At 40.2% G+C, this 11,353-nt stretch overlaps 1 protein-coding gene across 2 annotated transcripts in view; it reads left to right on the forward strand.

The window, feature by feature from the left end:
* Positions 1–8,239, forward strand: part of COPS3 (COP9 signalosome subunit 3) — a 34,643-nt gene extending 26,404 nt beyond the window's left edge. For both annotated transcript variants that reach the window (XM_001489781.5, XM_023653684.2), the window contains exons 10-12: positions 6,197–6,310; positions 7,497–7,577; positions 7,919–8,239. In XM_001489781.5, coding sequence (XP_001489831.1) covers positions 6,197–6,310; positions 7,497–7,577; positions 7,919–7,972 — 249 coding nt within the window. In that variant the 3' untranslated portion in view covers positions 7,973–8,239. The remainder of the gene's footprint in view (positions 1–6,196; positions 6,311–7,496; positions 7,578–7,918) is intronic.
* The last annotated feature ends 3,114 nt before the right edge of the window (positions 8,240–11,353 follow it).

Genomic DNA, 11,353 nt, shown 5'->3' on the forward strand with positions numbered 1-11,353 from the left:
CGTGGGAACGCCCACACTGAGGCGTCTAAGCAATTGCAGGGGCATCTGCACCAAGTTGGGCAGAAAGTGAGTGCAGAGCCAGGGCACGTGGGAGCGTGCACAGGAAAGTGCCCCCCTCCCCACCAGCACACCAGCTCAGCCCAATGGCCTGAGCAAGGGACCCCCACCAGAGCACTTGTGCATATGTTTGTAAAGCAGCAGTGGTGAGCAGGAAAATGCAGATGGGCCCTGTCAGCATAGCTTCCAGAGGACATGCACAGCTACCAGAGATCAGGGCAGGCTCAGAATACACAGTTCCTGCCCGCCTCCTAGTGGCAGCAGGTAGAATCTGCGCTCAGATACTACCACGATGTGACAGTGCAAGTCCACCCCAGCAAATCCCATGAAGGCGTATATTAACACTCCTGACCAGAAGAAAAATGACAAGCATCCAGAAATCAATCCTGAAGGCACAGAAATTTACAATCTAAATGGCACAGAATTCAAAATAGCTATCATAAAAACACTCAAGTAATTACAAGAAAACTCAAAAAGACAGTTCAATGAAGTCAGGAATAAAATTAATGAACAGATGGAATTCTTCACAAAAGAGATTGAAACTATACAGAAAAACCAATCAGAAATGTTGGAGATGAAGAAAACAATGAATGAGATAAAGAACAATCTAGAGTCCTTATATAACCAAGCTGATATTATGGAGGATATAATTAGCAATTTAGAGGACAGAAATAGAGAAATGCTTCAGATAGAGGAGGAGGGAGAACTAAGACTAAAAAGGAATGAAGAAATCCTCTGAGAAATATCCAACTAAACTAGGAAGTGCAACATAAAGATTACAGGTATTCCAGAAGAAGAGAGGGAGAAAGGAGCAGAGAGCCTGTTCAAAGAAATAAGAGCTGAGAACTTCCCAATCCTGGGGAAGGAGCTGGAATTACAAGTACATGAAGTTAAGAGAACTCTTAATTACATCAATGCAAAAAGACCTTCTCTAAGGCATATATTAGTAAAACTGGCAAAAGTCAATGACAGAGAAAAAATGTTAAGGGCAAACAAGGCAGAAGAAAATAATCTACAAAGGAACCCCTATCAGGCTTTCAGTACATTTCTCAGCAGAAACCTTAGAGGCTAGGAGACAGTGGAATGATATATTCAAAATTTTGAAAGACAGAAACTTTCAGCCAAGAATACTCCATTACAGCGAAAATATCCTTCAAATATGATGGAGAAATAAAATCTTTCCCAGATAAACAAAAGCTGAGGGAGTTCATCACCACAAGATTCCCCACACAGACTCAAGATATGATCAGGAAGGCCTTCATACCTGGGGAAAAACAAAAACCAAGAAAGCATTTACAAAGCCTTGAGCAAGGAGATAAATAGGCAGACAAAATCAGAAAACTGCAGAACAGGTTAGCAAACCATTATAACATTAAAGATAAAGACAAGGAAACATCAAAAATAAATATAATCACTTCATTTTAACCACAAACTCGCAACACAAAATGGAACAAGTTGTGACAACAATAACTTAGTTTGGGAAGAAGAAAGGGATGGAACCTGTTTTGACTGAGGAAATAAGAGTCTATCAGAAAATGGACTATCTCATCTATGAGATCTTTTATACAAACCTCACAGTAACCACTAAACAAAAAATTAGAATAGAGACACAAATGATAAAGAGAAAACTGAGAAAACCATCATAGAGAACTACCAAACTGAATTGGCAGTCCAAAACACATGAGGCAAGAAACAAGGGAAATACAGAACAACTGGAAAACAAGTGATAAAATGGCAGCCTTAAGCCCTTGTGTATCAATAATCAGGCTAAATGTGAATGGATTGACTTCTCCAATCAAAACACACAAAGTGGGGCCAGCCCAGTGGCATATCGGTTAAATTCGTGTGCTCTGCTTTGGGTGCCCAGGGTTTGCAGGTTTGAATCCCGGGCACAGACCTATGCACCACTTATCAAGCCAGGCTGTGGCAGGTGTCCCACATGTAAATAGAGGAAGATGGGCACGGATGTTAGCTCAGGGACAATCTTCCTCAGCAAAAAGAGGAAGATTGACAATGGATGTTAGCTCAGGGCTAATCCTCCTCAGGAAAAAAGAAAAAAAGACACAGAGTTGCTGGATGAATTGAAAAACAAGACCCAATAATATGGTGCCTCCAGGACACACATCTCAGCTCTAAGGACAAACACAGGCTCAGAGTGAAGGGATGGAAGATGATACTCCAAGCTAATGGCAAACAAAAGAAAGCAAGAGTTGCCGTACTTACATCAGACAAAGTAGACTTCAAGATAAAAAAGGCAATGAGTGACAAAGAGGGGCAGTATATAATGATAAAAGGGACACTCCACCAAGAGGATATAACACAGATAAATACATATGCACCTAACATAGGAGCACCAAAGTACATAAAGCAACTATTAACAGACCTAAAAGGAGTTACTAACACCAACACAATAATAGTAGGGGACCTCAACACCCCACTTACATCAATGGATAGATCATCCAGACAGAAAGTCAACAAGGAAATAGTGGAATTAAATGAAAAACTACACCAGGTGGACTTAATATACATAGAACACTCCATCCAAAAACAGCAGAATACACATTCTTGTCAAGTGCATATGGAGCATTCTGAAGGACAGACCATATGTTGGGAAACAAGGCAAGCCTCAATAAATTTAAGAAGATTGAAATCATCTTGTCCAACCATAATGCTATGAAACTAGAAATCAACTATAAGAAAAAAGCTGGGAAAGTGACAAATACGTGGAGACTAAACAACATGCTACCGAACAACCAATGGATCATTGAGGAAATTAAAGGAGAAATCAAAAAATGTCTGGAGACAAATGAAAATACATCACACCATCTCATATGGGATGTGGGAAAAGTGGTCCTAAGAGGGAAATGCATAGCAATACAGGTCTACCTTAACAAACAAGAAAAATCTCAAAGAAGCAATCTTAAACTACACCTAACAGAACCAGAAAAAGAAGCACAAACAAGCCAAAGTCAGCAGAAGGAGGGAAATAATAAAAATTAGAGCAGAAAAAAATGAAATTTAAACCAAAAAAATAGTAGAAAGGATCAATGAAACTAAGAGCTGGTTCTTTGAGAAGACAAATAAAACTGACAGACCCTTAGCCAGACTCACTAAGAAAAAAAGAGAGGGCTCAATAAATAAAATTAGTACTGAAAGAGGAGAAATTACAATGATACCACAGAAATATAGAGGATTATAAGAGAATACTATGAAAAACTATATGCCAACAAATTGGACAGTCTGGAAGAAATGGATAAATTCTTAGACTCATACAACCTCCCAAAACTGAATCAAGAAGAAACAGAGAATCTGAACAGACCAATCACAAGTACAGAGACTGAAACAGTAATCAAAAACCTCCCAGAAAACAAAAGTCCAGGACCAGATGGCTTCTCTGGAGAATTCTACCAAACATTCAAAGAAAGAAGATTTAATACCTCTCCTTCTCAAACTATTCCAAAACATTGAAGAAGATGGAATACTTCCTAACACATTTTATGAGGCCAACATCACCCTGATGCCAAAGCCAGATAAGGACAACACGAAGAAGGAAAATTACAGACCAATATTGTTGATGAACATAGATGCAAAAATTCTCAACAAAATATTGGCAAACCAAATACAGCAATACATTAAAAGGATCATACACCATAATCAAGTGGGATTTAAACTGAGGATACAGGGATGTTTCAACATCCGCAAATCAATCAATGTGATACACCACATCAACAAAATGAGGAATAAAAATCACATGATCATCTCAATAGATGCAGAGAAAGCATTTGACAAGATCCAACAGCAATTTATGATAAAAACTCTCAATAAAATGGGTATAGAAGGAAAGTACTTCAACATAATAAAGCCCATATATGGCAAACCCACAGCCAACATCATACTCAATGGGGAAAAACTGAAAGCTATTCCTCCGAGAACAGGAACAAGACAAGAGTGTTCACTCTCACCACTCTTATTCAACATAGTACTAGAAATTTTAGTCAGAGCAATTAGGCAAGGAAAAGAAAGAAAAGGTATCCAAATTGGCTGTGAAGAAGTGAAACTTGCTGTTTGCAGATGACATGATTCTGTATATAGAAAATCCTAAAGAATCCATTGGAAAACTATTAGAAATAATCAACAACCACAGCAAAGTTGCAGGGTACAAAATCAACTTACAAAAAGCAGTTGCATTTCTATGATAACGAACTAACAGAACTCAAGAATACAGTCCCATTTACAATCGTAACAAAAAGAATAAAATACCTAGGAATAAATTTAACCAAGGAGATCAAAGACCTATACAATGAAAACAATAAGACATTATTGAAAGAAATCAATGATGACAGAGAGAAATGGAAAGATATTCCATGCACATGGATTGGAAGAATAAACATAGTTAAAATGTCCATGCTACCTAAAGCAATCTACAGATTCAATGCAATCCCAATCAGAATCCCAATGACATTCTCCATAGAAATAGAAATAAAATTCATATGGGGCAACAAAAGACCCCAAATAGCTAAAGCAATCCTGAGAAAGAAGAACAAAGCTGAGGCATCACAATCCCTGACTTCAAAATATATTACAAAGTTATAGTAATCAAAACAGCATGGTACTGGTACAAAAGCAGGCACACAGATCAATGGAACAGAACTGAAAGCCCAGAAATAAAACAACGCATCTACAGACAGTTAATTTTCGACAAAGGAGCTAAGAACATACAATGGAGAAAGGAAAGTCTCTTCAATAAATGGTGTTGGGAAAACCGGAGAGCCACATGCAAAGTGAAAGTAGGCCATTATCTTTTGCCTTAAATAAAAATTAACTCAAAATAGATTAAAGACTTGAAGGTAAGATGTGAAACCGTAAACTGTTAGAAAATATAGGTAGTACACTCTTTGACATCGGTCTTAGAAGGATCTTTTCAAATATCATGTCTTCTCAGACAAGAGAAACCAAAGAAAAAATAAACAAATGAGACTTCATCAGACTAAAGAGCTTCTGTGAAGCAAAGGAAACCAGGAACAAAACAAAGAGACAACCCACCAACTGGGAGAAAATATTTGCAGATCATATATCCAACAATTCAAAGGGACTTATGCACCCCTATGTTCATTGCAGCACTGTTCACAATAGCCAAGACCTGGAGGCAACCCGTGTGCCCATTGACCAATGAATGGATAAAGAAGGTGTGGTATGTATACACAATGGAATAGTACTCAGCCATAAAAAAGACAAAATTGTCCTATTTGTGACAACATGGATGGACCTTGAGGGTATCATGTTAAGCAAAATAAGCCAGACAGAGAAAGACAAACACCATATGATTTCACTCATGTGGAATATGAACAAACACGTGGACAAAGAGAACAGATTAGTGGTTACCAGAGGGAATGGGGTTGGAGGATGGGCATAAGGGGTAAACAGGTACATATATATGGTGACTGACAAATAATAATGTACAAGTGAAATTTCACAATATTATAAAATATTATGACCTCAATAAAAGTTTTTTTTTAATGTGTTAGGGTTTCACTTTTTAAAATGCAAGGGCAGTGTAAATTACATCTCCGTGAAATTAATGTTTAAAGATGCAAGGGCACTTTGAAAGTGATATGTTAAGAGAAGCAAGATGCAGAAGACACACATCGTATGAGTCCGTTTCTATGAAATGTCCAGAACAGGCAAATGCACAGAGACAGAAAGGAGATTGGTGGTTGCCAAGGACTGAGAGGATGGGAGAATAGGGAGTAACTGCTTAACAGGTTTAAGTGTGATGAAAATGTTTTTGAACTACGTAGAGGTGGTGTTTGCACATTGCAAATAGATTAAATGCCACTGAATTATTCACTTTAAAATGGTTAATTTATATTATATGAATTTTACCTCAATAAAAAAATGCAAGAGCAGGGATTTGTGTGTGTGTGTGTGTGTAAGTTTTGCACCCCTTAGCATCTATAATGGTGCTTAGCACATAGTAGATGTTCAAGAAATAGTTATTGAATAAACATATGGTGCTTAAAAATACACATATGAATTTATTTACTTATTGCTCTCTGTGCTTTCCCCTGATTATACTGAGTCACTATAAATTCACTTAGTGCTCGGGTCTGAACTGCTTTTGTGATTTCTTTTTTTATAGATAGAAGATGGTGAAATTTTTGCAAGTATTAATCAGAAGGATGGTATGGTCAGTTTCCATGATAACCCTGAAAAATATAATAACCCTGCCATGCTTCATAACATTGACCAGGAGGTAAATATGAATGCTACCTTTTGATTTGTGTGTGTGAGAGGAAGATTAGCACTGAGCTGACATCTGTGCCAGTCTTCCTCTTTTTTGTATGTGGGATGCCACCTCAGCGTGGCTTGATGAGTGGTGGTAGGTCTGCACCCAGGCTCTGAACATGTGAACCCTGGGCCAGGCCCCGTTTTGATTTTTTCGATTGCTGTTTGAGATGCTGTGTTTGAAATACTGCCCCTATGCTCCAGGATAATTTTAGTTTTAAATATAGGTATTTCCCAACTAGTTTCTAGGAATATCTTAGTTTCTAGAAAGTTAATTTCAAAATGGGCTGCTTTAAAACTTCCAGATTGTGTGGTTATAAGTAAACGGTCGGTTAGATTTCCCATCTAGCTCACCAAAGCATACTTAACTCCTAAAACACTGAAGGGTCTTAAAATTGGCTCAATTTTATCCATACCCAACCGCCACTTATAATGCAGAGCCTTGTTTCTGTGGTAAGATGTATTCAGAGTTCCAGTCTGGGAGGTCAGAAAACATCTCTCTGTGTGAAGATGGGGGGTAAGCGGGTGGCTGGAGGGGGAGAGCTGCCCCGCAGCCCTCTGTCAGGCAGCAGGCGTGGGCCACAAAGCGGGCGTGGAGGCACCTTCTGCGGTCCTGCTGCGCTGAGTGCCATGCTGGGCTCTGGCTGAGTTGGAATTGTGTGGGCTGTTGGTATTTCTCACTTCTGATTGGGAAATAGATTGAACTGAACATTGAATCTGAGACCTAAAAGAAATGCAAAGTAGCATAGTATACTTCCACAGTCCCTTTTTTGCAATTCAAAATCAAAAATAAAACGCTGAAAACTGGAAGTTTTTTTGGTAACTCATTTGATGGCAAATATCACCTGAAATAATGTATAGTCTTTATTTGTCCCACTTAGTGTGAATATTTTTAGGTTTCACTGCAAAAGATATTAATGTTTGGTTATGGGCTGCTACCCTAGATCCTATTGGGATGTTAGATAATATACAGTACTTGTACTGTATTAATTTTCTAAATTCAAAAAATTCTGATTCTAAAACCTATCCAGCCCCAGGGGTTTCAGATCAACAGACTGTGAAACTGTAGCGCCCATATTAATAGCTTAGGTTAAAAAGGGTGTAATTGACCCAAACCTGTTTACTAACCATCTTCAAACATGTCTATCACACAGATGCTGAAGTGCATAGAGTTGGATGAGCGGCTGAAGGCCATGGACCAGGAGATCACAGTGAACCCCCAGTTTGTGCAAAAGGTGATTAGGGTTCTGTTCATTAAGTAGACTTGGGCTGGATGGAGGAGGAGGGGTGTTCCCACATCAGGAATGTGAACTTGCTTTCAGGTTAAATGTTTAGTTGCCAGAAGTTTTTGAAAATCTTTATCACTAAGTTCACAGAGAGACTCACTGAGAGCCTCTTCAAACTACAGCCAGGAAGTGTGCTTAGGGGGTGCATAGGTGGCTCCTGGAATTGCCTCCTCTCCGTTGTACAACAGGGTGTCTGCCCTCTGGGAGGGATGGGTGTGCTTGTTTGGGGCTGGTCGGAAACCCTTGACAAGGGCAAATATAAATACACTGTCTTGCTGTCTCCTTTACAGAGCATGGGCTCACAAGAAGATGATTCAGGAAACAAACCATCTAGTTATTCTTGAAACTAACGTCCATCCTGAATTAAACGAAAGGAACTGTCACCTTGGCCAGTGGCAAGTGTCAGGAGGGCAGCAGGGAGGACCAAGCCTGTCTCACCTGGACGTTTAGAAATTACTTTTTATTTTGACATCTTCAGTCCTATGTGCTTTCAGAAAATCATTCTGTCTGCAAAGAAAGGAAAAAAATTTCAAACTTTAAAGTCTGTTGTGGATTTATTTATCCTCAGATTAATGTTGTTATTCATTAAATCTACCTTTTGTTTTAAATTACTTGAACATTGATGTGTCTTCTGTATCACTTTTTTTCCCTCAGAAAAGTTTTTAAAGAACACATTCATTATGAACAGAAACAGTTAGATTTTAGGAATTTGGGGAAAACTTGAATCTAAAGTTGGTATCAGTTGCCTTTAAAAACAAAAAGCTGGGAGAGTCCATAAGGCAGAAGCTAATTTTTTATAATTAGAATTAACATGCAATTTTAGTGACAGCACGAATTATGAATTAAAGAGGTGCTCTTTCTAATCTTTGGTGTGTGCTACACTCTTTTGTAGTCTTGAGAATGGCTTTTTTTTTTTCTGACAAAGACTAGCCCTGACCTAACATCTGTGCCAGTCTTCCTCTATTTTGTATGTGGGTTACCACCACAACGTGGCTGACAAGTGATGTAGGTCTGCTCCTGGGATCCAAAACCCTGAACCTAGGCTGCCAGAGTGGAGCATACCAAACTTAGCCACTACGCCACGGGGCTGGCCATAAGAGAATGCTTTGTTTTCTTTTGTTGTGTTGTGAAGAAGATTCACCCTGAGCTAACATCTGTTGCCAATCCTCTTTTTTTTTTGCTTGAGCAAGATTAGCCCAGAGCTAACATCTGTGCCAGTCTTCCTCTACTTTGTATGTGGGACGCCTCCACAGCATGGCTGAGGAGTGGTGTAGGTCTGTGCCCAGGATCCAAACGTATAAACCCAGAAGAGGAGCACGTGGAACTTTAACTACTCGGCCAAGGGGCTGGCCCCCTGAGAATGGCTTTTTATAAGACAAATGCCCAACTTTGCTGCTTTTTCTTCTAGAAGCATTTTCAATTAAACTGCACAGCTGCATCTTAATTATGTTCAGAGTCCCTCCTCTACGGAACTCTGAAATGCATTTGACTAGGGTTTGCTGACTGAGCCCCAGAATGGTAAGAAGCCTTTATAAAATGGTCAGATTAAACTAGAATTTGGTCCTTAAAGAATGTTTCTCTCTCACCAGCAACATTCACTTTTTAAAAATGTGTCAACTTGGGTAGTCGATCACATTTTCATTATTTACAAAAAGGAAACTCTGACACTTCATGAGTCACAGTACAAAGTTGCCCCTAATAGAGAGGCCTTGCGGGCCATGTGGTCTATTGTGACAACTGCTCTGCTCTGCTGTAGGAAAGCAGCCTCAGGCGATGTGATATGTCACTGAGTGGCTGTGGCTGTTTTCCAGTAAAGTTGATATAAAAATAGGCAGAGGGCGGGATTTGACCCCTCATCTAAACCCTCAGATTCTCCAGATCACATTAGTACTGCTGTGGGCTGCACATTTTCACTTATGCCTACATATACCTGTACTTAAGATGGGGGCAGCCCCGGGGCCGAGTGGTTGAGTTTGCGCGCTCCGCTTTGGTAGCCCAGGGTTTCACTGGTTCGGATCCTGGGTGCGGACATGGCACTGCTCATCAAGCCATGCTGAGGTGGCGTCCCACATGCCACAACCAGAGGCACTCACAATTAGAGCATACAACTATGTACTGGGGGGCTTTGAGGAGAAGAAAATAAAAGAAGATTGGCAATAGTTGTTAGCTCAGGTGCCAATCTTTAAAAAAATAATATTTAATGGAAATGTTCCTTTTATCAGTGTAGCAAATTACGCTTTTCAAAAAAAAAAATTGGACAACTTCTGATTTACCTGGATCTGAATTAAAATCACTTCAGTGTGAGAATCCTAGTAGCTGCCGGTCACGGCTATTTCAAGAGTAACTCTCTTGTGGGCTTCTAATCAAGTGGACACTTAGTTTTTTCCCAAAATGGATTCACTAAAACACATTATTTTGAAACTTTGAACTCAAAAAGGGGTATGGTACTTAGGGCCTCATCCTAACATTTACAAACCACGTGTCCTTGTCCCTCATGTCAGTGTTGGAAGAGGAGTGCTTGTTGTTGTTATCTCTCAGCTTTACACCCATGTTTATGCATTCATTCTGATTCTGGGGCTAGAAGTCTGCAAATCACTTTTTTTTTTTTTTTTTTTGGTGAGGAAACTTGGCCCTGAGCTGACATCTGTGCCAGTCTTCCCTCTATTTTGTATGTGGGACGCCGCCACACAATGGGTTGATGAGCGGTGTGTAGGTGCATGCCTGAGATCCAAAAGCATGAACCCAACCACTAAGCCACCAGGCCAGCCCGTTTTTTTTTTTTTTTTTTTTTTTTTTTTGCCAGCAAGAGGCAGACTATAAGGCAAGGGAGGGAAGAGGGACAGACTCCTTGCTCTCTGCGTCCTGTTGAAGAGTGAGACCCCAGCGACAGCCCTTCATGCTGGCGAGGAGGGTTCAGCAGCAGCCCTGAGCCCCAGGTTGAGCCTTTCCCATGCTCCCAGTCAGCCTCATCGCCCTCCCTCAGAGACACTGGCCCCGAAAGGCAAGCCTCTCCCACTCCCCACACAGGTTGGGGACCCAGCCTCTTCCCTTTGTTCCCCTAGTCCTGAGGGTGCTATCTGCTTCCTGCAGTTACTACCTTGCTGAGACTTTTCCCTTCTCCAATATCTGGTTAATGGATCTATTAAATTCTTTGTTAAAGAGCCTGGTGAGCGGTTTGTCTCTCCTGACAAGAGTTACATTTGAACATCTTATGGGATGGAGGAGATGCGTGGCCTGGTTTGTTACTAAGAAGAGTGTGAGACTTGGCACATGCTGCTTCCGACAATATGTTGCCTGGCTCGGCCTGTGTCTCGTCTTGAGGACTCACCAGAATCCACCTGCTGAACAGTTAACACGGACTTAGCTGTTCCTTTGAGTTAATTCCCGGCAGCAAATTATTTTGTGAACATTTATGTATACCTGTAGCATTTTGATGGTGCCAAAGATGGCGAGTTTGTACCTAGGGAATTAGGGCAGTTTCTGAGGTCCAAGGAGGCAGGCTTGAGTTGTTCACTGGTGGACCTACCAGTTCTCTGAGGACTTTTCAAGGAAATCTCAAATATTAATAAATACTCTGGATTAATGAGAATAATTGCCCTCAGAATTCAGTACCGAATCACATACGTGTTTTTATTCATATTCGTACAAGTGAACTGCCCAAAGGGACCATGTTTAACTTTTAATACACACTTTCTTAACTATGTATGCTTGGTCTGAGATCTCCA

Source organism: Equus caballus, chromosome 11 (genome assembly GCF_041296265.1).
Source record: "Equus caballus isolate H_3958 breed thoroughbred chromosome 11, TB-T2T, whole genome shotgun sequence".
Classification (NCBI taxonomy): Eukaryota; Metazoa; Chordata; class Mammalia; order Perissodactyla; family Equidae; genus Equus; species Equus caballus.